The sequence below is a fragment of the Phoenix dactylifera genome, chromosome 1 (genome assembly GCF_009389715.1).
Source record: "Phoenix dactylifera cultivar Barhee BC4 chromosome 1, palm_55x_up_171113_PBpolish2nd_filt_p, whole genome shotgun sequence".
NCBI classification, from domain to species: domain Eukaryota; kingdom Viridiplantae; phylum Streptophyta; class Magnoliopsida; order Arecales; family Arecaceae; genus Phoenix; species Phoenix dactylifera.
In genome coordinates this window covers 39,277,136-39,304,853 of record NC_052392.1, presented here as the reverse complement: position 1 = coordinate 39,304,853, position 27,718 = coordinate 39,277,136, and the positions used below count along the sequence as shown (strand labels likewise).

Here is a 27,718-nt window from a genome sequence, read left to right as displayed (position 1 = left end):
CCGTTCCATTGGCTGAGCTAAGAGCAGCATGGGAGAGCTTCATAGCAGCAACACAAACCCTAAGGTGGACTCTTTAAGAAATGATATCGTCAATGTATATGAAACAAGGTTATCCTACAAAAAAAGGTTTTATTTTTAAATGGATGCAATTGCCCTCCATGACAGCTTCAGTCGCCTCCATCACCATAGCTTAAGAAACAGGTGATTGATTTGCTTATCAGGATGGGAAGCGACTAGTGCTTCATGGAAGCAATTGGCCAAATAATTTTTCAGAAATCATAATTTGAAATATATTCTGCTATGCTTTCTCTCGCAGAAATCTTAGTAATTTTTCATGAGAAGACAGATTGGCAAGAAAAACAGTGGACAATAATTTCTTGTGTAAGAATGCCCATACCTCAGGTCGGTCCTTCATTAATTAAGGCCAAAATTGCTGACAGACAATTTCTCATTTGAGAAAGAGAGAAGCCCAAAATTCTTTAGAGAACCAGTACATGCCCAGCGAACCAACCACCTGTTCCTCAATTGCTCAGCCACTAGACAGCTAAGGGAGAAAATTCTTTAGACTTGAAACATTAATGGAATCCCAAAATTCCCTGTCAACTCTTTGGACAACTTGGAGTAGAAGGAAAATTCCATAATCTTGGAGACCAGGCTGGGATCACTTAATTATTGCTTTTTGCTGGGTTATCTGGAAAGAAAGAAATCATCAGATTTTCTTCCTGAAACACAGATCCCTTCTGTTATCCAACTTTTTGATGACTGGTTTCCTTCCAACTCTAGAACTGTCAATAGTTTATCTACTGTTGGAAATCCTCCAAAGGGTGTAATAACTTAAAAATGTAATATAGCTGTTTTGATTCATTCAATAAAACTCAGGTGGGTTATTCCCTTTTTTTCCTCCGAGAGAGTCTACAAGGAACAGTTCTAGCAAATAAAACAGAACAGCATTAGAGGAGACTCATGAACAGAACACCATTTATGATATTAAGACAAGGGAAGGAAAAAAAAATAACTGCATGATCATCAGAATTTCATTAAAGATGAAACTAGTAATTGTTAAAAACATAAGACCAACAAACGTATCATCCATTTTGGATCCCTTTGGTTTTGATGATCCAAGATAAATATAACCGAGGGATGATAATAACAAGCAAATTTTAACTAGCATATTGAAATGACAATAAGATATATTCAAAATGGATCACCCAGAAACAAGACAAAATCTGCCAAAGCTGATTCCGATCTATGTTCTCCAAGCAAGCTCCTAAATGGATTAACCACACATTCTTATGATATTATGATTATTAAGGCAATTTTCGGACAAAATGATTAATATGATTAAGAAAGAAAAACCACATAAGACTGTTTTGAACTGTCAGACATAGCACTGCCATTACAATAAACTTCAGACTAGATTAAGACAAAACTCTTACAACTCTATCTTTAAATTGTCAAATAAAACCCTCAAGGAACTGTACCAAATCCATGAGATCAAAAGATAAATTTGAACCAAATGCTGTCCAGGGAATCAGAAACATGGCATGTGCTGCTGCAAGATCTCTAAAAGCTCTCTCTTCTCGCTCATTTCATCCACTGCCCAATTGCTAAGCCTCCTCGCCGCCACCATGAGCTCCCCCCTCAGCCTCTGAGGTAGCAATGACCCACTGGATGCCAAACACTCCCTGTACAATGGCAGGTATGCTATAACAATTACCAGTGGTGGCGGCAACTCTCTCAGACAAATCTCCGACTTGCCTCTCCTGAGAATCCTCATCAAGTTCACATAATGGACCTCTCCAGCTCTCATTCCCTCAACAAATGCCTCCGCGGACCAATGTTCAAGTAAAAAAACCTTCAGCTCAGGTGTGATGGCCTCCTCATTTGATGTTGCAAGTCTGTTGGCAAATGCATACGTTGCAATAGGGTCTCTGAGAAAATCAGAACTAAGAAGAAAGTTAACACCTTCGAAGGAGTCAGGCCTCTCCTCCCCCACAGACTTCAGGATCTCAAAGCTGAAAAGGTTGAGCATCTGTTGGGGGATGCATTGGAGGAGGTAGCTGATGATGGCAACTTGGTTGTTTGAAGTGGCAGCAGTGAGGGCATAACAGAGCTCCATCTCAGTACATCCTCGCTTGACAAACCACTGGACAACTGGCATGCAACCACTCCTGGCAGCTGTCATCAGGGGCCCGAAGAAGTACGTTGCATGCCCCTCTGTGACGAGACACTCCATGGTGTTGATGTGAGAGTATTCAGAGGCAGCAAAAAGGGCAAAATTGACATTCACATGCAAACCTCTAGCTTGAGCTATCTGTAACAGGAGTAAAGTCAGAAATAAGAATAATTTTCCCTTTTACCCTTTTTGGAGAGGACTCAAATTAAGATCATGAAATTACCGAAAAAAGTTATTTTCTGGATGTCATTGCTTTTGTTTGAAGTTACTCATGTCCAGTGAGTCAGCATTTGTTCATCTCATTGAGAGAACCGATAGTACCTTTAACTTGCTGTACGTGTGTGTTTGAGTGTGTTTGTGCATATACTAGAGCTGCAAAATCTGTGGTAGCTTTTTAAGGCGAGCATGCACACTGTTAATTATGATCTACAATGTCTAAACTTCCTAGAAAACAAAAATCACGTGTTTTGGATGTCTCTTAATTATTAGTCAAGGTGGATACAAAATGGACACTTTTCATGTTATATGATACCATATATTGATTTGATTATAATTTTAAAGTATCTAAATCAATCCAATTTTGAATTTGTGTTTCAAGATGTGTAGATCAAGATCAATGATTCAAATTATTAAACCATCAAAATTTAATGTAGCTTAGCTCGCTAATTAAGTTACAACTGCCCATTTCATGTCTATTTGATACAAAGGCAAGAGACTTTCAAAACACTCAATATACGCATATATGTACATATTAGAGTAAGATTGGCATTCACTGGCTAAGCGAGGGAGATGAGAGGGGGCAACTACCTTCTGAACTTTAGCATTCCACCAAACATAACTTTGGACTGCTCCCATCATCAAGGACTCTGTTATAGGTGGAGAGATGCTTGCCCCCTATAATTAGGGAGAAAGGTTTCTCAATCATGGTATCAGACCTGTACAGGTACCATGTTGACACTCAGTACGCCCACATACTGAGTATTTGTTTGGTACTAGTATAGTATGGTTGCTCTATACGGGGCAATACACATGGGTACCCGCAAACCTTGTTAGGTAGTTCGTTATATGGAGAGAGTTCTTTTGTAGGTTGTCTCAAAAAATAACATATTGTTTGATGGTCAGCATAAGATCCCCCTGTAACTATTATTTGATATGTAAGAATGAGATTCCCTTCCTATTTTCATGGAATGTGCTAATACAAAGGTGTAAAGAATAAAATGGAAATATCACCAATGCAATGTATCCATGAAAGTTTAAATGGCTACATTTAACTAATGAAAAACTCTTGTTGTTTGATAAGATCCATGAACCAGGTCTTGATAAGAGAAAGAAGAGGCTAGCAGATAAGGAGTAGATCTTTTGGTAAAAGTTGAGTAAAGAAAACAAATTTTAGTAATAAAGAATACAAATGATGATAGTATTAGGGACTCCTACTCATGCCAATAGCAAATTATATTTTTCCTCCATTTTCCCTTAGCATTAGTAGGAGATTTTGAAAAAAGAACTTCCTTTAATCAAATTGAATTCTACCATTGCAACCTTTATTGAGTTTCACAATGCCGGCTAACCCTTTTCTATCCATCAGCATTGCTTATTGTTGACCATTTTTAACATAGCAGTAACCTTATTCAAACTAGTTGCAAAAATATAGTCCTATAAACCCTACCATAATATGAACATTTTCAGTCTACCATGCTTCATTTATAGAGGTCAGTTGCATTAGCCCATTTAAGCTTTCTCTTCCTCAAGACAAATATCATGATCTTACATTAAAAAATTAGTTTTCATAACCATGCAGTAAATCCCAAGGCAACATGATCTTAATAATCATTGTCCTCTCATCTCATCAAGTACCACCTTACACATCATTTGATGTTTTGTGTTCAGAACTCTAAAATAATCTGCTATCATCCTAACGACCTTATCCTACCTCCAAAATAGAATATCAAACATGCATTAGCAAAAATATGAGTTAGCCCAAGCCAAAAACATACCATCCTCACAAACATGTTTTGCCTCCCAAGGCCTGACCACAAACATAAACCTAGAATCAGATAGTAGGGAAAAGCTTTGCCTAGTTAACTGTGGAACCAAATGCTTTTTCAATAGGATTGACCATGGAATGCCGTACCGGTCCGTACCGGCCGGTACGGGCCGGTACGTACCGGTCCGGCCGTGGACCGGTACCGGAACGGATAAAAAACCGGTATTTCCGGTTTTTTATCCGAACCGGCCGGTACGGGTGCGTACCGGCCGGTTCGGGCCCGTACCGGCCGGTTCGGGCCCGTACCGGCCGGTTCGGAGCCCGTACCGGCCGGTACGCACCTCGTACCGGTGCGGCCGGTTCGCACCGGTACGATTTTTTTTTTTTTTTAGAACCACAGCGCCGCGCGCTGTGGTTTTTGAAACCACCGCGTACCGGCCGGTACGGAACCGGTACCAGCCGGTACGTACCGGACCGGACCGGTACCCGGACCGGACCGGTACCGTACCGGTCCGGCCGGCCACCGGTACGCCGACCGGTACCGGTACGGCGGACCTTGGGATTGACTTCCTTGGAGAGACAACTGGATAATTGCTTCTGATACTTTGAAGTTCATGTTTGTGATGCTACATAGCTTTTTTATAGTTGTAGATTATTGCATTTTCGATGGTTTGATCATGAGTTTTCCCACTCTAAACTCGACTCCTTGTTATTTTCGTTTTCCCTTGTCTTGTAGTTTCAAGTTTGAACACCAACCATTTAGACATTCACTATCAGGGGAAGGATCTCAAATTGAAAGTAGGGACTCAACCAATGCTTGGGTGGGTTGTGGATGGTTTCCTTCCATTCTCATCACTAAATGGTTCCACAACCCAGTTAAAATCATTGCATTGCACTTGTTTGCCCCATTTTATCAATACCCTGTTTTCTTTTAAACAATAAGTGGTGACTTTTTCGAACCCCTGTAACCCCCCCCCCCCCCCAAAGCTTAAAATTAGAGATGACATAAAATGATAAACAGAAGTGCTTGGCACTACCGAAGATATATGACCATCTAAGATAAGCACTTGCCAATTTTTCCCATGTTGTACTATCAATTAGGATAATTCTTTATAGCATGGATAACAACGAAAATTAGCACTGGTCTAAATAGTCATGTCCACTGCTTAGAAGCAAGCTGTGGTTTCAATATTATTCAAAATTTGACAAGAAATTTCAGCAATTATCTGCACGATTGTTACCATCCAACAAAAAGTAAAGGATAACAAGGGCTGCCATAGGTAAAATGCTTTTGTGCAAAAGTAGGATACCGTTACCTGCAATAAAATGCTTACAAGTTCTGTGCTCCCAAATCGAGCAGCTTTCATAAAGCATTGGTTGACAATTTCCACACTCCCCTCCACCAAGAAACCTAGTAACTCCAGTACTGCATCTCTTGCTACTCCAGATGACCAGCCATGGTTAACTGAGTTGGACAAGAGAGAGAGTGAAAAGCAGGCTGCATCAAAGGCCAGACCAAAGTTCTGTCCCATAATGTTTTCTCTAGCAATATTCAAAAAAGTCTTAAATGCTGACAATTGTAGCTGGGTTTCGAAGATTGATTGGATATCTTTGTCCCTATTTCCTTGATTGCGCCTATGGAATTCGATCAGATAAAATGCCCAAGAAATGAATTTTTCAAGATTGACACTCCACTTGGCCTTCATAGGCACAGCACCTTCATATGCTTGGAGGTGTTCTTTCACCCTATCGAAAATTAACAAGGAAGACAAATTGATTATCCATGAATATTAACCTCCATAGCTGTCATTATATAAATATCCCTTTGTAGCAAATTGAATACAACACTTCAAATTCAGTAACAAAAAATCAATTTTCCATTTCTACAGAGGAACCTGAATGAGTTCTCCACAAAATTAAATACATAATAAAGGACCCTTGATAACACATTTTATGGCACAAGTGCATGGAAATCAATGTGATGAGACTTCACAATCACAGGATATCATGAAACAGTTATCAATTCTTGATCTCTTCCAAGAATTAGAGTGAGTTATTTTACAAAATTAAATATAGAATACAGTGATTGCTTAAGATTATTTATGCAAGGGAATCAAAATAGTAAGATTTTACCTCTCAATCATGCCGGTTTTGGTATCTGAAAAGTTCATCATGCAATTTAGGGTAGCCAAAACGCACGATGCAAGAAAAGATGTCTGACAAGTCACCTTTGTGAAATCATGCGCTCCATTTGAGACGATCCTTTTTATCAACTGAGTAGCTTTAGCCAAATCTTGTTGAGTGTATAGAAACCAAATAGTACTTACTGCCATACAAAGCCCAATGTTACGGTATTGTAGATCAATTGACAAAATCAAGCTCTCAGCAAGATCCCAATCATGAGACTGCAATGCCCTTTGAAACCTCCCGTATACCCCCCCCAGCTTCCTACGCTTCCCTCTCTGAAATTCCTCATCATTCGAAGAATTGTCAAATTCCTCTGCCATGGGCGATTTCCTTGACAAAAGGCTTTTTCCCCAACGGGTGCAATTGATAGAACAACGATGGTCTTTGCTCAAGAATGATTTCCTCAAGAAAACTATATTTCTTTCCTCTCCTTTCTCTAGCATAAAAGATCGATAGTGTTATCTAAACCTCGGTGTCTCCGTCGGTATCACTTTCCAACTTTTTGAGCCAAGAACTGTTTGACGGTTTTCCTTCACCAGTTCATCGACCAACACATGCCCAACATCCATATCTCTGATGGCAGCAACCCTATAAACCACCACGTCCCGACAAAGTTCAAGCGATATGACCTAAGAAATATCTTGACTCTTCCATACAAGGAAGCATGATATCAATGCTATTAAAGAAGTAGATAAAATAAAATCTCTGCATTATTTTAAATTAAATGAAAGCAAATGGCAACCAAACAACCCTTGAAAATTCTAAGAGAAATTTATTTATGCCCCCTAGTTTAATTATCATTTATGTTCAGAACCTTTTAAGCAGAAATTTCATTCCCGACCCCTTGTTTTGTTGACCATTTTACTTCTACTTCTTAGGCCACCTAATAGTGTATATGGAACGGGTCATGTGTACAAAAAAGTTGATATGGCAAGAGTTGTTTTCTATGCTTCTGAAGCAATAAATTATGTCTCTATTTGTGCTAACCATAATATCCTTTTCCTAGGTTATCCTCCTTCGCCCATGCACTGCTATCCATCTAGAATAGAATAATTCCTTAAACCTTTGGACATCCTTTTAATCTCTCTCAATCTCCTTATAGCTTCCATGCACATCGCCTCCTCTAGTAGCTAGCTATAATTGGCCCCTCTGACAATGTCAATGGCCCACAAGCCAATGATCCCCTAAACCGCAAAATCTCTACCTCACCTTGTTCAACGCCCGCTATTGCCCCACTCGCGTGCTTTATTGCCTCCATGGCCGATCCTTTCCATGCTCCCTGTGCTTTACAAAATAAAAACATGGTTGATATAAGAACTTCATAAAAGTTGAATGACACACTCCCTATTTCCAAATTCAACCTAAATTAATATAACATATGTATATGTAAATGTGTGTGTATAATATATATCTTGAAAACTATATAAATGTGCCAATGTTTCTTCTGTGTGAAATGCTCATATTCGCAAAATATCCCTTTCCCAAAATGCTCTGTAGAATAGCTAGAGTTTGTCTCAAAGCATGCCTCCCACATTAATTACTCTTCTAGTCATAATATCCTTGTCTTTTAATCAACTTCCAACTCTCTAAATCCTGCAATCAACTCCCAAATCTCTCAACTATCTCTGTGACTCATTAATGAAAATGAATATTAACCTCAGATTCCATACGTGACTGCCATCATTTCTAGAATTGGTTCATATGCGGAAAGTATTCAATCTAGAGTTGGTATGTTAGACCCAATTGTACTCTTTCCATTGCATTTAATTGCAAGAGTTGGTGTTCTAATAGACAAAAGTGGCCAACTCTATTCTTAGTGCAAATCCTCTCCAAAGAACACTCCATTTCTTCCCTCACATGGAAATGCCAACTTGGTTGCGAAGAATTTGGACCTAGAAGAATTTTTCCTTACAAAATAGAGGGATTTCCATTGTCAAAGAACTCTGACTGTCTCATTGCTATGGAATCTTGCATGTTTCCTTCTCTGTCCACAGTAATACTTCCATCCTCTCACTATAGGATCAATTTATCAAGCTTACCACCAAAATCCTATCCTTTTTTTTCAAATATTGAATAAGCTATTTTTTCCAAGGAGCTATTAGTTGATGATGCATTAGAAAATTTTCCTTAATATTTTCTATTCATAAGATCTGAACACCAGATTCTCTTACTATTTTTAATATTAGGAAGATGTTGACGCATGCCATGCATGATTTTCTTTTTTCAAAAAAATAGCGGCTGGTCCTAATCGCATCGATCTTTTTTTACTATTGAGATTAGAAAGGACTATAATGTTTTTAAAAATACCCATCTCATAAGTAAAAAGATAAAGACAAGAATGTTCTTGTTATTTTTCTGACACTAGGAGGTGGGAATAGATAGTTTTCTGAAGAAATTAAATTACAGAGGTTTTAAGATTAGGCATTGCTCTTTCCTATACAATATTCTTACAATGGCGATGATATATCAACCAATGCATCAAGGTCTACTTGGTTCCAAAGGAATCAATCCTTACATTTCTCTTGGACATGTAAACCCCATGGACTACTAAGTTTGAAGAGATTCGCCTGCTCATGAATGTATGGTCTCTTCACAATAAGAAATCTCATTCATAAGCCTCAATAAAATTCAAGATATATGATAATATTAAATTTTAAAATTAAAAATTTAGCCGAGTAATGGTGGTTAGATGGCTGAGTTGTTGAGAGGTGAACTGCATGAGAAGCCAGGGATGCTAGCCTATAAAACGTGTTAATCCAATATGCTTGCACAAGAGTGCAGCTTTGGCCAAGTTTACCCAATCCTAATCCAACCAATTTGCAATTTAGGCTGAATTAAGTTGATATATAACTAACCTGGGTTATGCTCAATGTCAACCCAATGTAATTTTGGATCAACTTTAGGTTGATAAATTGGGTATTTGACTGCAATCCAAATTCCAATAGCATGTCAGTTTGTCCAATCCAATCAAAGACTAACTGATATTTTTTGCAAGGGTATCAACTCGAACAAACCTAAACTTTACCCATATTTTTACAATCAAGGCCTGCAAAGTAACCTATTTTCAACCTTGCTCAAGTGAACACAACCAAACTCATATAGTGTTTTAGTAGATAATATTGAAATTGCACTGTATTTAAGTTTGGGTGGTTTGTTGATCCTCAGGATGGACTAATTTTATGAATAAGCTTTTGTCTAGTATAAATATTGTTTTTTATATTCTATTGACATGATTTTTTTTTAAAGCAAAAATAGTGTTACTAATTCATGAATCATCAAAATTTTTCTAAAGTAGGCATGGGTGCATGTATGCATGCATGCTTAAAAGTCACTCTCCAATGCATGTTTCTCCAAAACCATAAATTCAAAAACCTGAAAGGAAGTAAAATATTAAACTTTTACACAAATATCTACATTCCAAGAGAAACTAGCTCGTATCCAGGTCGCTATTGATCATATAGTCAAAAAAGAGAATAGATTTAGAATGGCAATGCACAAAATATTCCTTGAACCAATTAGAATCAGAACAAAATATAAGAATTAAAACCTCAGCAAGCACTAAAGACCCAACATTTACACTAAACCACCAACAAGATAGCCCAAAAATTGCAATCTTGCCAAAACGCAACAAAAAATGAGGGAAAAGTTGAAGAATTAGCAATAGGGAAAGAAGAATCCAAACCCATCCTTCGAATAAGATGATACGTACAGAGTGTCGTAGTCTTCCCTCTTTTCCTTCAATCCCGGAGGTCCCACCCACTTCTTGGCGCCATGAGCATCTCTTTAACCCTCTACTTCCCGGCCCTCATTCAACTCCATGATGGGGATGCTGCAGGCGATGAGTGTGGCGGCAGGGTGCGGAAGGGAAGGAGGTGGTGAGGGAAGAGAAGAGAATAATTTAGAAAAGAAAAAGAATTTAGGCTCCCTCTGCGAACGGTACAAGAGGTTTATTACCGCTAGAGTGGTATTTCATCGAACGCTTGGTGTCCTCTTGCTCATGCTTTCGGTCTCTCGAGCCGCTTCACGCTGCCCAGCACAAAGAGGTAGAACACCTCGACATCCAATCTCCATGGGGATCTCGAGACTCGCGGTGGGCCCGGGTGGCAGCGGAAGGGCCACGGTTACCGTTCGCATCGCCGCCCCTCTCCGTTCTTTCCGCGATGCTATCTGTTCCATTTGAAGGCGATGGATAGAGAAAAGATTGTGATCTTTTTTTTGTTAAGAAAAGATTAGATTTTGGCAGTTTTATGAGAAACGGTTTAGTTCGATGGAATCAGTTCTTAGCATGGATATGCGAATGTTTTATCCTAAAAGATTCGATTGTTGGTGCTCCATTGATTTGTTTGAATTGTTGCTGTGAGTTGTCTTCTTGTGGTTCGGTTCCTATATACTTTTTGATAGCTCTCTACCTACTTGCCTCGCCGCTACGTCGTCCGCCGCCGCCGCTATCTGCCTATCGCCATTACCATCAAAATGGAGAAAAAAACCATCTTTTTCCTCTAAGTTGAAATGGCCATTTCAACTAATTGACGGATCCAAATGAAATTTTTTTAAATTGGGAGGTGGGGTTGAAACAATAATTTTTCCTAGAAAACCTAGTGCTAGGACCTTATTGGTAATTATGTGCTGGAATATAGGTTAGTAAAGGCTTACCTTAAACGATCACAATGGTTCATGCAAACAATAGTAAGTAAAGAAAAAATCAATATGAGATAGTTCTATCCATATCGGGTGCATGCGTTAGAGCATTAAGAGGATCTTTTCCTAGTACGGAAGGACTGAAAATGATGCACCTCTAGTTGTATGCCCATAGTAAATGCTGGGTAGCCAAGTATGGAGGGGATAACTATTGAAAATATCTAAGTACTTAACTGAGACAATGATGGATTCTCGACCCCTATGGAGATGGAGAAATGTGGAGTGTACAATTTGCTTAAAAGTTTATTTTTTCTTCTTCGCTTTAACATACCCCAAGCTTGCTTCATTCGAGACATTTAACCCTATACCCTTTCTTATTGGTCCCATTTCTCTTTATTGTTTGAGATATATGACTAATATAAATGAGTTGGTTGGCCGAGCATGGATCCATAAAAAAATAAATGGATTTGATTATGGATTTTTACTTCTCAAACCAATTACTAACGAGTGAAGTATGGATTGAGGGTTTTCAATCCAACCCCGGTTCAATCTGATCCTTTGGCGCCTCTAAATTAGATATGGTCATTACCGGCTGAGAAAAGAAAATTGTTGACTAATAATGAAGATTGGTGTTATGGTCAAATAAACGAAGAAAAGTTTCTGACTTTTTTAATAGAAAAGCAATATTGAGAGAGTTTCTTAAAGCTATCTTAGATTTTTCTTCTCACAATGCAAGCAATTGTTCAAATGAATGCACCACGTTAAAAGAAACTAAAATAACAAAAAAGAGTTCAAGGAATTAGGGAATAAGAGGGATAGCATACATGGACTAGAAAATGAGTATTGAAGGTTTTGTTTATTTTTAAAAATTTTAATGAGATTCTAACGGATATGGATAAGAGATGGGTTTAGTTTTTTTAGATAAAATTGAGTCCAACTAGTTTAGGATGTTTAAGAGAGACGATATAGATGACTGATAGAGACAAATAACGAGGATGTTCATGACATAGATTAAAAATTTAAAAACTTGACTCCATTCAAAAGTTAGCCAAGTTGAGTCAATTTCGAAGACTCCGCATAGTATCCAATAAGTCTTAAACATCAAGACTTGATAATATATATGATATTTATATATGTGGACATGTAAAGCCTTAAACCTATAATTTATTATTAACATACAATTAATATATTAATTTAATAATTAAAATAAAAACTTAAGATATCCATGACTTTTTGACATGCTATCAAATACTATTGTATGTTGGGATCGAGTGCTAGAAGGGGATGGCCAACAAAACCCTCTCAACTCATAATAGAATTGGAAATAATAGGATTGTCGGGTGCGTGAAAAATTTGAGAATGATAGGGGTTTCATGTAGGAAAGGAATACAAGCCCCCAAATTATTTCAACTTATATTGTTATATTTTATAATAAAAATATGAAGAAACAACCTCCAATAACTTTTTTTAGTAAAAATCTAGAAAAGATAATATTAAAATAGACTGTGGTCAGCGTTAAAGACTCCATTGAGTCAACCAACTTGAACCAAGTTTCACGTAACTTGATAGGTCAATTGAGTCAAGATTGATCCAAGATCGAAGTTTGGCACAAACCAAGTTTTCTATCAAGTCAACCGAAAAACTTATCATATCAAGTGGACATTCAAGTTGACTTGAAGTTCAAAACTACAATTCATGAAGAGGAGAACCAAGCACATTCTGGTCACGAAATTTGTAGCTAGAATCTAAAACTATATAATTTTCTCCTATTTAATAGTATAATATGGATATGTTTAAACCACAATGAAGTCAAAAGACTCAGAGTCGCAAGTTTAGACCAACAAATATTCAAGAATAAGAAACTTATCTAAATTAAAAAAAAAATTTAATTACTTGAAAAGTATAAATTATTGATAATCGTTGTAAAACAAGCAATCCAAAAAAAAGAAAAAGACATTACCCCTCACATGCAGCAACATAGTGCAACATTGCTCCACAGAGTTGTTAACATCATAAATTTTTTATTAGTGGTTCTCTTACTCCAATTTTTCAAAGTAAAATCTATCATCAAAGATTTTGATCATCTATAGATGCATTTCATATACCAAATACCTATTGTGCATGATATAAATGGAGGAGCTTTTATGTTGTCTAAAGCTGAAGAATATATTTTGCAAAACTATTAGTTCTAGATAATTAGACTGATTCGGCACCAACTTATGTTACGCCTACTTATATCATATCACTAAGACTCTTACCAAATGCAAAACCAAAACATATATCATCATTTCTATCTATCATTGCACAAACATCATACATTTTTTTCTAGATAATTTATTAGATCTACCATGAGTTATTCGAATACCAAACAATAATTCAAAGGACCATTGAGCTCTAGGGGGGAGACAAGAAATTATATACATTTCAAGAAAACATGAATAAGCTGGATAACACTAAGCTGAAAAAAAATGCCCCCCCCCCCTGCATTTTGTATAGAATTGCAAATATCTCTCTATATATCAAATTGCTGCAACATCAGCCTTACATTTTTGTACATTCCTGCAAGATGGTCCACCTCCTCCCATTTCAGATTAGGGCTCGCCGGAGATGCCTACGTGGTAGCTGACATGGAAGGAGTTATGTCTAACATGAACTTAGGTATCTATGTAAACTTAGTTGCCTAATGTAGAAGTTATCTCCATGAGAGCAAGGTTTAGGATTTGGGAGAAGGGAAGGAGATGCCATAAACTGGCAAAAATGGCACTCTCATCGGTGGTAGAGGAGAAGGATGGAGGGGAGGAGGAGGTGAGAGAAAGAGGGAAGCGCGAGTCTCTATCATTTGGAGGTCCAACCAAATGGCAGAAATCATCATTATCAGATGGTGTCGGTGCTGGTCTCCAAATGGTATTGTTAATGGGCTGAATTGGAGTCAGACTTGTACTCACCCTACAAATTTTCACCGTTAGTTGTTGGATAACGATGTTTTGATGATTGGTGGTTGCAAAGTGGATCCCTCACCCAAGATGTTCGTTCCTTATAGCAACAAGGTGAGGGAGGACCCTTGAATGAGCCAGCTCCCACCTCTGAAGTAGCAGTAACCATAGTCGTAGTCATAGCCATGGTAAATTAATTTTTAGGACAGAGTGACTTTGAGGGCCTCCGGGTTATTGGTTGTCCAATTGGGTGTCAGTGTATTCAAATGTGGAGGCTTCATGCATAAAAGAGCGGCCGGGGGCAATGGACAACTAGAGGCCCTGAAAGAGAGGCTAGCAACTGGCAAATGGAAGAGAGAAGCCCCTTAATCATGTCGAAGTTGAGCGTCAGAGGAGGGAGAAGCTCAACTAAAGGTTCTATGCTCTCAGAGCCATAGTGTCAAACATCTCAAGGACGGACAAGGCCCCTCTTTTCTTAATGATGCCACAGCTTACATTACTGAGCTCTAGAAGAAACCTAGGAAAATGGAGGCTGAGAGAGTGATGGTTGGAATCCACATTGATGGATCACAAGAGGTAGGTGTAGTGCCCAAAGCTAGGATGTGCACAATGAGGCGATCGTTTGAGTGGGTTGCCTAATGGACGCCCATCCTATTCCCAAAGTAATCCAAGTTTTCAAGGAGTCACAGATCAGTGTTGTGGATTCCAAAATCCAGGTGAGAAATAACACTATCTTGCATACATTTGCGGTGCAGTCGCAGGGATCCAAGCAACTAACGAGGGATAAGTTGGTCATAGCAATATCTTGTGAGATGAGTTCGTCGTAATGATCCATGATGAAATACTACGGCGGTGACAGTCTTTGTACTATGAGATGAATAGGAGAAATCTGATTGCTTTGTATAGTGACTTTGGAGGGGTGTTGAAGAAAGGCTTCCAAGTTCCAACTAGTATTACTACCGCCATCCATTTTTTTTTTTTTAGCTTTGTTTCTTGGTGGATTTGGTGAATTTAGTCTCATGGCTGACTAAGAGCTAGAACATATGTTGACCTCCTTTCCACCGCCTTCTCCTCCATTCCATCCTCCTCCGCCAATAGTGAGACTATCATTTTTATCGATTCATGATGTTTCTTTCTTTTCTCCAAACCTTAACATTTCTGGAGATAAATTCTACATCAAATAATTAATTTTATATATACTTCTAAGTCCACATCATATATAACTCCATCTATATCGGCTGCCACGTAAGCATCTCCGACAAGTCCTGATGCCAATTAGGAGGAGGTGAACCATATTACAGTAATACGCAAAATGCAAGATTGATATTGTAGTAATTCGATTTGTAGGAGGTATTTGAAGTTCTATATAAAATACAAAGGTTTTTTTTCTTCTAGCCCACTATCTATGCTAAAAAAAAGAGGAAAATTTGACATGGAGAACGTCTACATTCTCACCGTAGGTGACCACAACCAATATCTTGTCCATCATTTTCCCCTATAGTTTTGTCAACTCCCCTTCCTTCGGCTTTCCTTTGTCCGATTGAGTCCTCCGCTGGCTTCTTTAGCAGCAAGGCATCCACCTTGCTCTTGCTTTTGTTCCCTCTTCTCCTCCTCGTCTCTTCTCCCTTTTCCTTTCTTTTATTGAGACCTCTCTCCGCCTCAGTCTCTCTCATCTCTGTGTGCTCCCCTCGGCCTCGCCATGGATGAGGAATACGATGTGGTAGTCCTCGGGACCGGGCTCAAGGAGTGCATCCTCAGCGGCCTTCTCTCCGTCGATGGCCTCAAGGTCTTCTCTTTCCCTCTCTTGATCTGTTTTATTATTTGGATTTGACGCGATCCATTGTTTTGAATCTTGGGTGCTCTCATCATCTGTTGGCGATGCCGTTCATGTAATTAGAACTGGTGGCGGTCGAGTTTGGATTCCTAAAAGATCTTCTTTTCCGGCTGCTACTTTTGTGTTGTGTTGGTGATTATTTCTTTATTTTATTATGATTGTTATGATCGATAGCTGAAATGACCTTAAAAGATTGCATCTTGGGGTGTTTTTTGAATGGATTGTTCTGGTTTTGATCAAGATTTGATATTTCTTGTGGTATCCCGTTATCTACATGAAAAATCTATAGCAAGTATTCTATAAGTCGTTTGCATGAAGGGCGCGGTATCTATCAATTCACGTGATACTTGAGAAGTGGGATGACAGGTTATTGGAGTTCTGTTGGTGGTCCCTATAATATCTTTTGGTTTTCTAATTGATCCATAGTGGTGAAAATGTTTTAATCACTTGATTTGATATGATGCCTATAGCAGTGTTAGATTGAGGTCAGACTCTTGTTTACTTGCTGGTTTGTGATGCTTGTGCTTTCAATTATTCTGTATAGTCTTGGTTGAATGTGCTTTAGTGTGCGAACATACAACCTTAGTTTTCTTTGATGACCTTATTTTCTTAAGATATGTCCATTTCTCTCAATTCCTTCATGATACTTGCATTGCTAGCAGGCATCCCTGAACCCATGAAAAGCTATTCTACTGCCTTCAGAAAAATAACAATTTCTTTTCTTTCTGTGCTCAATCGTGCTAACTTAGCATTTTATCAAAAGAATGAATCATAACTTGATCAGTTTTATGTGCTGATTTAAAGGAACATCACCATTGTTATTGTACTGTTATAGGTCACCATGATCAGAGATTATCGTCAGATTGAGTAATATTAGTGTCCGCCTAAGTCATTTCTAATTTTATAAACAGCTAAAAAGAACCTTAGGTTGAGATAAACATGGGTGTTTCATAATTGTGTCATTTATTGGTTTCCAGCATGTTTTCAATCTGATGCTTAACACTTTCATTGCTGCCCAGGAAAAGTTTTGATCGATTTATCTAGAACAAACTAAACTTTTTTTTGATTTTGTTTCATTTTTATGACTCTTGCTGGTTTTCAGGAAAAGAAAAAAAATTAATTCAGCAGAGTGATTGAAAGATGAATACCTGATATTGGGTATTTACTTTATTCTAGCTATTGTTAAGACTTAAGAGCATATATACATGATTTGAAAGAAGATGTTGTGCGGCTATTCTGACGAGAACTTATGAAAATCTTCTAAAATTTGTAAAATTTATATCTGCAGTTTGCTATATTGGTTGCTAACAATATCTTTACTTGCCATTATGCATCAGGTCCTGCACATGGACAGGAATGATTACTATGGAGGAGAGTCATCTTCACTTAATCTCATCCAGGCAAGGACCTGGAAAAATTTACATCTGGGATGGTTAAATAGCTGATGCATACTGCACAGTATATACACATGCTTAAATCTATCTCCTTTATGGTCTTACGTTGTTCTCATACCATCTGACAAAAACACTGCTAGACTAAAGCAAGCAACAAGTTACTGTCAGTTACTATAATTTGGGACCATTTGGTGTAATATATAAATAACAACGATTCAGTAATTTCTTTCTTAACTTAAAGATGAATATCACTGTCTAAGCTTTTAAAGAGTAAAATATCAATCATCTTGGCGGATGACCAAGACTGAGGTGAATGGTTTATCTCATCTCTGATAGAAGGTCAGAAAACTTGGAAAGATCTAAGATTTTTGGAGTTCTCGGCTGATATATTAGAAGATATCAAAATCTTGATGGATAATGTAAATCTGAAATTTGCAAGTATTTTTACACATTGATTTTTGATATTTATTAGTCAAAACATCTATTTAAGGAACTAAAATAAGGTAGTTGGAAAATATTGGCCAATATATTAATGCTGTACATCCGATGTCTTGGAATCTATCACTTTATACTGGACTATATCATAAGGTCCTATATTTTCTATTTATCATATAGGTGGGTGCCTGATACTAACCAAGATGCCTGACAAAATGAAATCCTTGATGCTATGTATTAAAAATATTTTTTTTTAAAAAAAAATTACATTCTTATCCTGAGCAATATTAACTGACTAAAGCATCCTTTCTTGTGCAGCTCTGGAAAAGGTTTAGGGGCAGCGATAAGCCGCCAACACATTTAGGTCCTAGCAGAGATTACAATGTTGACATGATCCCAAAGGTCTGTTTGTTTGACACTCTTGCAATTCATGATTTATTATGTCACAGTAGTAAAAGCTGAATTTCACCTAACATGCTTGTAGACTACTTCAATAAGTTGTTTTAATAAAAATGATAAATGGTCATGATGAAACTAGTGATATGAGGTGGGCAGAGTGATTGACAATCACTTAAACCAGTATACAGTTTGTGTAGCGCCATAGATTTTAAAATTTTTCATTTATATTGTTTCCCTCTTCTCTTTCTTTCCTGGATTGCATTATTACAAAGTTTCAAAAAACTAAGGTTGTCTTGCTTGTTTATCAGAAAATTTAACTTTTTGTATATTTCATAATAGTGTGACATGAGGTTCCCAGAAAGGTGTCTGATATTTAAAACTTTTAACCTGAAGAACTTCTATTTATTATATTCCATATTCAATGCTAAATTTTTCTATATAATTTGTTTCTGTATAGGCTTTATAGTTGCATTGTGCTTCAAGATGGAACAGTATAGAGGAAGACATAGTTTCACAGGATGAACCTCTGTAGGTAAGTATTGCACGACTAGAATGTAAGTGAGAATGTTAGTGAGTGTTGTAAGAAATTGAACCTAGTCTAACAGAATGGCCTTCACACCCAAAGAGCTGGTGAAAATCAACTAAGTCAAAACTGGCATATCTAGTAGTATGAAAAATGTTCTCATATACATATTTTAGAATCGAAATATTTCTTGATTCTTCATATGCTATTATATATTTCTCTTGTAATTAGATGAGAGACGGTATGAAGAAAAATAAGTATTACATACTGTACGGATTATGGAAATATCATAAGAATCAAACCTTATCAATTGTTAAGAATAGCAATAAGTGAAGTTAATAATAAACATAGTGATATATAAAAGGAAAAAGAAAAAAAAAATTGTAATCTGTAGCAAACCTAACCTCTATAATCTCTAACCTTCCGAGATGACGGCTGGCACATTGGAACTCATCGGTATGCATATCTACTTAAATGCTCCATCTAATTTCAACTTAAATACAGCTGGATCCAATAAAATATTTTAAACATAAGTAAACAAACATATTCTACACAAGATAAGCAAGTTGAATTGATGTACTTTAGAAAAATGTTTCAGAAGTTTCATGGCTGTGAATTGATATCTGCTCAAGTTGCAAGTCGCTGTAATGCCTTTTCAATCAATCCTTATGACCTTATCAGGTCTCTTTGAGATAACCAAATAACAAGCCTGTTTATTTAAAGACATCCAAAATCCATTTATAAGTTTCATCTTCCGATCTTTATTTGCAGAAAACATCAGGATACCTGTGAATTATGAATATTTATTGAAACATTGGGCAATATGAAGGGCACATAGATGTGACATGTTTGACAAAGTAGAATATATTAAGATGTAGGAAAGCTAGGGAGTGTCAACTCAGAAATTTGTATATTTGGGGTGGTTTTAGTGTGCATTTAATCTATAAAGCCAACCAGCTATAGATTGCTTAAGGCTCACTAGATAAGGTATTGAGACATTTCAGACAGATTTAATGAGAGACTGCCAGTCTGGACATAGTCCGAAAGGATCCTTGGCATAACTTGTGGATTTAGAAGAGGGGTAGAAAAGGGGAAAAGAAAAACTTGGGTGGAAGCAACAAGAAGAAAATGGAAGCAATTTTCAATCTACAGTGCTTGGATTTACATGCAAGCTGTGGTGAATTACAATCACACGTTACACGAAACCCAATTAGATTGTATGAAGCTTGATATTTTTGTTGTCTAGCATAGCATGTGGACACTGTCTATGTGCCATACTGTTAAAGAGCTCTTTGCAGGTGAAAAATATGAACAAGTGCTATTAAGACTTTTAAAAATCTGTATCTTTTGTAGAGTTAACAAAATACAGCACATACTTTGTTATGTTACGGATCCACAACACCATCAGTCGAAGGTTCTGCTTATTTATGTTTTCAATAGTATATGTCTTTTTGCATTTTTCATAAAATTGATGTCTTTGCAGAAGAATAATCTTTAGGCAAGCAAATTGTGGTTAAAATGTACACCTTATAATGAAAGAATTCAACTTGATTAAGCTCCCTGATTTTAAAATGTTCATTTTGGGCAAGCCCATGTTGGTATTTGCAACCATGATTTATTGGCCGGACTTTCATATCAAAATGTCAAAGGGCACAACACAAGCTTACTTGCTTTGTTAAGTGCCTTATCAATTTAGCAGTGCTCACGACAATCTTGTTGATGTACATGTGTTCTATTATTATTCTTTTATTCTTTGATAATATAACTGATTAACTAATGTTTGTCTGACTAGTTCATGATGGCAAATGGTACTTTGGTTCGTGTTCTCATTCATACTGATGTTACAAAATACCTTTCCTTCAAAGCAGTGGATGGGAGCTATGTCTTTAATAAAGGAAAGGTATACTTGTTCTCGTGCTTTATTAGTTGCTTCCATGTTTAAGCAACCTTGCATTTTGCTAATTTGTTACCATTTCTGAGTGTTCGATGATTCTTTTGTTTAATACTTGCTGCTCTTTTTTTATTGAAACAGATTCACAAAGTTCCTGCAACTGATATAGAAGCTCTCAAATCTCCACTGATGGGTTTGTTTGAGAAGCGCCGAGCTCGGAAATTTTTCATTTATGTCCAGGATTATGATGAAAATGATCCAAAAACACATGAGGGATTGGATCTTACGAGAGTGACAACTAGAGAACTTATCTCGTGGGTACCTAATTACTGTTACCTATATCTATCACTTCCACATTATGAAGCTCTGCTTTTTGCAATATAATGTTTGTTTGTGATATATTCTGTGGAATTCCTTGTTTGTCTTACATATTGCTTTGCTGAAAGAATAACATTACCATGGCATTTTAACGAGTGAAAAAGGAAGGCTCAATTTAATAAGTCAATCAATAATCGTGGAATTCATTTATGAGCAATAAGATATTAAATTTTAAGAAAAACCAGCCAAAAGGTTCTAGAACTTGACTTGAGAAATTTTTACAGTTAATCTGAATATATTTTACAATTAAACTACAGTCTAAAACAAAATATTACTCATTGAAGGTAGGTGTGGAAAGTTTTTCTTTTTTTTTGAGAAATTGGGGGGGGGGTAATCCCTACCTTTCCTGCCTTATACCAACCCACCCTTAGGTGGCTGACTCCACCCAGAATTGAAGCCCTGCTCCCTTGCCCAAATTGCAAGAGGTGATACCATCCAAGCAAGAGCCCTGTAGTGGAAAGTAATAGGGGATTAAAATTGATATTTACATGAGATTAAAGAAGCTTAGGAACATGCTAAAAGGGATCAACTTGAAAATTCAAAAACGAAATAAGGAATTTAAGAAGAAAGAATCTTGAGGGAGACAGAGAGGATAAATAATTATTTTATAAAATCGCATCTTTAGAAGAAAAACCATCATGATACAACCCTTGCCTTTCTTGAAACTGCAATCTGCTATTCAGCTGGCATCATGCCTCCTCACCAAAATTTTCTTGAGGCAGCTTCTTTAAATCCTGTATAGCAGAACTACGGAGGCACCTCTATCCACCACACATTCTCTTGCTTTTGTTTGATCTCCATAAGATATCATAATGTCACATGTTCTAAGAGTGCAACACCTCCATCCACCAAGCAATTTTCTGCTCTTGTTTTGAATTTCATAAGATATCAGAACATCACATGTTTTCTTAAGAATACCTCCATCCATGGCACATTCTTGACTCTTTTTGTCAAATGCTCTCAATCTAAAATAAGGTTCTTTCTGTTGCAATTTAACTATATCTTAACCAAATCCTGATTGCCTTTATATGTATCTGTGATGAATATTGCTGTGTTGTTGCCATTGGATTCCTGTGTTTAATTTAGCCTGTTCCATGTCCGTTAGTAACTTTCTGTAAGAAACAAATGAGCAGGATGCTTTGATACCACAATAAGATCTAGTAGTATGTTTATGCCTTGTTCTTGCAATTCATTCTGCTTCCTTTTTTCCTTTGTTTTTTTTTTCCATCAGCAAATATGGGCTGGATGACAATACAGTGGACTTCATTGGTCATGCGCTGGCTCTTCATAGAGATGATCGCTATCTAGATGAACCTGCACTTGATACCGTAAAAAGGATGAAGGTAGGGGTTGTCACTAATTACATACACTCTTCTTGATTGGTTGAAACAACCCTATTGTCCAGTAAGATTTTTTATTTGTTAAGTTTTTCTTTTAATTTTTTTATCCATTCATAATTCAACTTTTGTATTTTTGGATCCATGAAGATGGCATTCTCTTTCTTTATTTTGCACATGCTCCCCAGTGGGTTTAATGGATTTTAGACTTACCCAATATATACAACCAGCTAAGCAGTTAATTGTCTAGAAATAGGTTCAGAAAGCACAAGAAACTTAAATTATGAAGTCATGCCTCCCAAGTCTTAGTCCATTGCCATCAAGCATCCTCCATGTTACCTGATTACAGCTTTTATAGAAAAGCTATTGAACTAGTTGCATATATCATCTTTATTTTGTGGTACATAGGTAACAATTATAAAACTTAGCCATCTGAGTTTTTTGAGGAGGAAAATAAGTTGTGTAGCTTCTTTGGACATTTCAAGACGCAAAAGTAGGAAAGTGAGTGAATCCATTTGCCGCATATCATAGTTAACGATTTGGCCTTCTTATAAGAATGCTGTAACTTTCACTCATACAACGGATCTTTTCTTTGTATTTGTTTTCAAGATTTTTCATGAGAGTGGAGAACTGGAGCTGAAATGTATTATCAATATATGATGCATAACATACAAACATTTTTCTTGTGCTTCTCTCATATGTATCTTAATTCTTTTTGAGAATGTGCATGGATTATCTATGCAATTATTCTATAATGTAGTCTTGCTCATAGGTGGAAATGCTTTCCAAGGACATATTTTAACTTTATGCCCTAGTTAGGATAGTTAGTTGCTTCTCATGTTTCAGGGTTTAAATCTTGAAATATGGTAGCATCTGTCTTCCATTCTCCAAGTTGTTTCTCGGATATAGATATTTGTTGGATACTTCATAGGTGCTTTTCTGTTTTTCCTTTTTTTGAAAAAAAAACTTAGCAGAAGAGGCCTTTGTATTCAAAGCCTTCATTTTAGCAAAATATGCACCATACTGGACTCAACTGAGCTGCCAAGTACGTGCTTTGAGTTTATCACTACTCTTTGTTCATGGGCATGTGCTCTTCCTAGGAATCATCCTTCTTGTATCTAATCAGAGGGATAGAATTGTTGCTAATAGTGGTGGCTGGCATTTGTGACAGCTTTATTCAGAATCTCTGGCTCGTTTTCAAGGAGGGTCACCATATATCTATCCTTTATATGGATTAGGAGAGCTACCACAGGTTGGTCATTTCCAGAATGCATTCTAATTTTTATAATATATCATCTATTTAACTCGAGGTGTTTGTTGGACTTACAGGCTTTTGCTCGCCTGAGTGCTGTTTATGGTGGGACGTACATGTTAAATAAACCAGAGTGCAAGGTGTTTTATTATTTACATGCTCATGTTTTTTAATGTGTTACGAAAGAGTAAAAGAAGGGTGTCCCAACGCATTAGGCTCCTACCACTATAGAGTTTGAGGAGGGTCAGATGTATGCAGCCTTACCCCACGTGTGGAGGCGCTGTTTTTGTGTTTCGAACCTGTGACACGCAAGTCATAATAGAGCAACCTTACCATTGCTCCGAGGCTCCTCTAATGATTTATGAATGTATAAATGCAGTTATAAATGATCATACAAATATTTTGGAGTGATACTTGCTTGTCCTGCTTAATGAAGATCTTTCCTGATTGATTGAATTAAGTTCACTTGGGCCAGGTTGAATTTGATGTTGAAGGAAAAGTTTGTGGCGTGACATCAGAAGGGGAAACTGCTAAGTGCAAGAAGGTTGTATGTGACCCTTCCTACTTACCAAACAAGGTAAATATTCTTGTTTTTTTCACAAACTCTATCTGATGCCATCTTAGATTGTACCCTATCTGTGATTTATTTAGGATGTAAATATGTTTCCATTATTTTGGGACAATATATGCCACTATATGAGTTGATCAGCAGCATTTGCGTTTCAAAACATCATATTGCAGCAGAACTAGTGATAGATTATATAGGAAGAGTTTTGAAGATAAATGACCATTCACTAAAACTAAACCACTTTCACTTGTTGGCCACAGGTCAGGAAGGTTGGAAAGGTTGCAAGGGCGATTGCTATTATGAGCCATCCCATCCCAAATACTGATGGCTCTCATTCAGTGCAAGTTATTCTGCCACAGAAGCAGCTGGGACGCAAGTCAGACATGTCAGTCTTCTTCCATGAAGCACTAATCAGTTTCATGTCATGCATTGAATTCTTAATAATATTTCTCTACCATTTCTGCAACACCTATCATAGTCAGTGATTTCCATTTTTTATGGTTTTATAGGTATCTCTTCTGTTGTTCTTATTCACACAATGTTGCACCAAAAGGGAAGTTCATTGCATTTGTCTCAACAGAAGCTGAGACTGATCATCCGGAGATGGAACTAAAGCCAGGAATTGACCTTCTTGGGCCTGTAGATGAGCTGTTTTTTGATACTTATGACAGATTTGTACCTGTCAATGAACCCTCACTGGATAATTGCTTCATCTCAACTGTAAGACTTGATGATACTTATTCTAGCTTTGATGTTGCAGACATTCACTGACAAGTGCACTCTCTGCAGAGTTACGATGGTACCACACATTTTGAGTCAACTGTCATGGATGTGCTTCACATGTATCGCATGATCACTGGAAAGGTAATGACCTTGACATGTCTTTATGCCCTATTTTCTCTGTAATCCTTCTTCTTACAAGATAATGCTCTCAAGTGAAGCCAAGCATGGCAAGACACATATAAATACTTGTCACACTGTTGTCTCCTTAGGTTTCTTTCTCTAAGCAATTGTCTTCCATAGAACACATGCATGCAATTTCCCTGGAACCCTTCTTTCTCTTACAGAGTAATGCTTTGAAGCCAACCAAGCACAGCCACGCACAAATACTTATCACACTATTAGTTCCTTGGGTTTAGTTCTTTAAGCAACTGGCTTTGCAATTGTTAAGAGTCCAGTATATCAAAAGCCCACCAAATATGGTGCCTGATCTAGAATACTCTGCCCGGTTGTCTTTGCAATTGTGATGATTCCAATATGCCAAAAGAACCACCTAAGAAGGTGCCCGACCTAGAGTACTCTTCCCTGGTTACTGCCAACTTTTTGATGCCTTACCTATGCCGTGCTATATGGTCCCCTTAAGTTCTGCTACTGCAGCATTGTTGCTTGGTCACTTACAAATGTATATAAATATTGAGATGGAACTGCATATTAAATTATCTGTAAACAACCGCAACCAAAACCAGTAATCAATATTTATTTTTTATGGGTTGGCTCTAAGTGCCTCCCTGCTATCTGGGATATCCATGTAGCGTTCTTTGCTTGTTTATTCCTATCAAGGACTAGATCTTCCAACAAAACACCTGCTCTGTAAACTCCGATCCAGATGTTGGCAGATCTTCCCTTCTGTTCTATTAACCAAATCCGGACCTGTCCTCCTCTGGTTTTTCTTCATATTATACCATCTCAAGATGATACCTGTTACTTGTTCTCTTTTTTCTGAGTCTATCGTACTTCTACTGGGCATCTTCGAGATTTTTAGTTTCTAAAATTTCTGCTTTACTTTATAATGGAGCTCTTTAGTACCATCCTGCACCTGTAACACTCTTGTTTCACTTCATACTGAAGTCTAGCATATATTCTCAATGAGTATATAATTAAGACAAGTTTGAGTAAGTTCTAATGCTCTCTTATCACTGCAGGATGTGGATCTCAGTGTGGATCTGAGTGCGGCAAGTGCTGCCGAAGAATGATAATGTGGTAGGAGTGACAAAGATTCTCTCATCTCTCCTATATTTTCAGCTGATCTTTATGGTATAGCATTGTGCAGAACAAAATGTTATGATATTTCTTATGTTCCTCGGATATCTTCTGCCACAAGTCATTTTCTTATTAACATAACAATCTTTTAAAATGCTTGGTGTTAAACAATTACCTCCGCTGTGTTGTGGAGATGTGGAGGATTATGCCTGTGAAATCATGTTTCTGCTCATAATGCAATTGCATTATTGAACTCTTTCTTGCTTCCAAGTTGCTAAAATATTTGTTAAAATAAACATGATATTAAGTATAAACATCTCAGCCCTGCAGATCAGATGCTACAATGTGCTGGTGGGGCGCTATGTACCAGATGATATCCGGTGGGATCTGAATCGATCCAGATATGAATACAACTTTGAGCAACCGACTAATATCTAATTTTATGTATAATTTTATATAGGTTTTATGAGAAATAAGCTACTATATTTAATATATTATTTACTTAATCTATCTTTACCATGGTGATATTTTTTATTTGGTGGTCATAATATTTAATTTTCTGACTTATATCCATTTTAAACAAGTTTGGTTATGAATATATCCAATGACGCAGATATTGATGGTCCTGATATCCGATTCATATTTGATCCAAATTTAACATTTTGCTTCAGGGCTAGCCCTGTGTAAATTACTTCAAACTGCATATTTTTGCAACAAAGTTTAGACATAATGATGAAGCAGTGTCTTCACTTGATTTCCACAAATTGGCTGACCTTGTCGTAAGACCAATGCGTTGCACAAAACGAACATTTGACCAAGGGAGCAAGCAGGGCCTGAAAGCCCTAACCGTCCTGTTCTAGAGCTCCTGCATGGTTCCAATTGCTCAGGTACGTTCCAATTGGATGGGGCGTGAAATTGGTCGAATTAAATCTGGTGAAGTTGCGTCTGATTTGTCCAGATAAAAATGAGTTGAAAGACGTGGATCTAGCGTGATATATTTAAAAATAAGACCGACCCAATCTGCTCTCAGAAAACAATCTATTTTTGTTTTAAAAACTGAGAGAAGTGAAAGCTATTTGCAAAAGGAGCTGATTCCAAAAAATCATCATCATCGGTGTCATCAAAAAATATCAAGCATACAATGAATAAGTAGCCTGTCGAAATTAATACCAAAATCTCCTATTGCTGGCTGCACAATGATCATCTTTGAGGCACATCTAGGAAGATCCATCAAGGAGGATGTCCTAGAGTCCATCAAAACACTAAAGACTCGTTTGGTTCGGAGGAAGAGAAGAAAGTATGATTAATAGAAAAATAAAGAAATACCTCAATTTTTAAAAAAAAAGAGAGATGAGAGAGTAACTTCCCTTTCCATATTTCACAGAAAAGAAGTAATCATATGGAGCATGAAAAAAGTCCAATTTCTCCAACTAGAAATTAGATTTTTTTTTTAAAAAACAAATATCCTTAATTTTTTAGATAGAATGGGATAAGATTTTTTTGTTAAATATTTTATATAAGCAAATGCTCGACCAAATATAAACCATTCTATAATGTACCATTTTTTCATGAACAACCAAATATGCAAAAAATTCCGATAAAAGAAAATATTTTCATCGAACTAAACAAATCCTAAAATACCTAAATAATGGAACCAACCAAATTAGAAATCTAGTGCAGCAAGTCTTCTGTCACCACTATTATTTCATGCCATCTAACTCTCTCTCTCTCTCTCTCTACATTAGCAATAACAACATAGCAGAACTAAATGCACATGAAGGCACCTAACACATCTTAATCTGAAACACA

At 37.0% G+C, this 27,718-nt stretch overlaps 2 protein-coding genes across 10 annotated transcripts; one reads left to right on the top strand and one right to left on the bottom strand.

Moving 5' to 3' along the window:
• Positions 1–1,316: 1,316 nt before the first annotated feature.
• On the bottom strand, positions 1,317–11,079 carry LOC103706081 (ankyrin repeat protein SKIP35-like). Of its 9 annotated transcripts, none has more exons than XM_026804284.2 (6): positions 11,001–11,079; positions 10,302–10,514; positions 10,057–10,176; positions 6,294–7,631; positions 5,477–5,906; positions 1,317–2,314 (listed from the first exon to the last, which is right to left on the bottom strand). In XM_026804284.2, exons 4-6 carry the CDS (start codon positions 6,788–6,790, stop codon positions 1,532–1,534), a joined length of 1,710 nt encoding a protein of 569 aa, XP_026660085.1. In that variant the 5' UTR covers positions 6,791–7,631; positions 10,057–10,176; positions 10,302–10,514; positions 11,001–11,079; the 3' UTR covers positions 1,317–1,531. The 9 variants fall into 9 exon arrangements, with proteins under 9 accessions (XP_026660085.1, XP_008788288.1, XP_026660087.1 ...); XM_008790066.4 differs by lacking the exon at positions 11,001–11,079 and having other exon boundaries at positions 6,294–6,486; positions 7,557–7,631; positions 10,302–10,958; XM_026804286.2 differs by lacking the exon at positions 11,001–11,079 and having other exon boundaries at positions 6,294–6,486; positions 7,557–7,626; positions 10,302–10,958.
• A 4,342-nt stretch (positions 11,080–15,421) lies between these two features.
• LOC103706083 (guanosine nucleotide diphosphate dissociation inhibitor 2) lies at positions 15,422–26,168 on the top strand. The gene is made up of 13 exons (XM_008790071.4): positions 15,422–15,704; positions 17,090–17,152; positions 17,900–17,983; positions 20,296–20,403; positions 20,536–20,708; positions 22,004–22,115; positions 23,281–23,361; positions 23,439–23,501; positions 23,837–23,938; positions 24,190–24,314; positions 24,439–24,649; positions 24,719–24,793; positions 25,852–26,168. The coding sequence occupies exons 1-13, from the start codon at positions 15,618–15,620 to the stop codon at positions 25,900–25,902; spliced, it is 1,335 nt and encodes a 444-aa protein (XP_008788293.2). The 5' UTR covers positions 15,422–15,617; the 3' UTR covers positions 25,903–26,168.
• The last annotated feature ends 1,550 nt before the right edge of the window (positions 26,169–27,718 follow it).

Excerpts from the sequence above, each read along its gene's own strand:
- LOC103706083 (XM_008790071.4), top strand. The coding sequence starts at position 15,618 with ATGGATGAGGAATACGATGTGGTAGTCCTCGGGACCGGGCTCAAGGAG. Across the intron at positions 22,116-23,280 it reads ATACCGTAAAAAGGATGAAG|CTTTATTCAGAATCTCTGGC; the intron begins GTAGGGGTTGTC and ends CATTTGTGACAG. Across the intron at positions 23,502-23,836 it reads TAAATAAACCAGAGTGCAAG|GTTGAATTTGATGTTGAAGG; the intron begins GTGTTTTATTAT and ends CACTTGGGCCAG.
- LOC103706081 (XM_026804284.2), bottom strand. The coding sequence starts at position 6,790 with ATGCTAGAGAAAGGAGAGGAAAGAAATATAGTTTTCTTGAGGAAATCA. Across the intron at positions 5,907-6,293 it reads AAAACCGGCATGATTGAGAG|GGTGAAAGAACACCTCCAAG; the intron begins GTAAAATCTTAC and ends AATTTTCGATAG. Across the intron at positions 2,315-5,476 it reads TTGTAAGCATTTTATTGCAG|ATAGCTCAAGCTAGAGGTTT; the intron begins GTAACGGTATCC and ends CTCCTGTTACAG.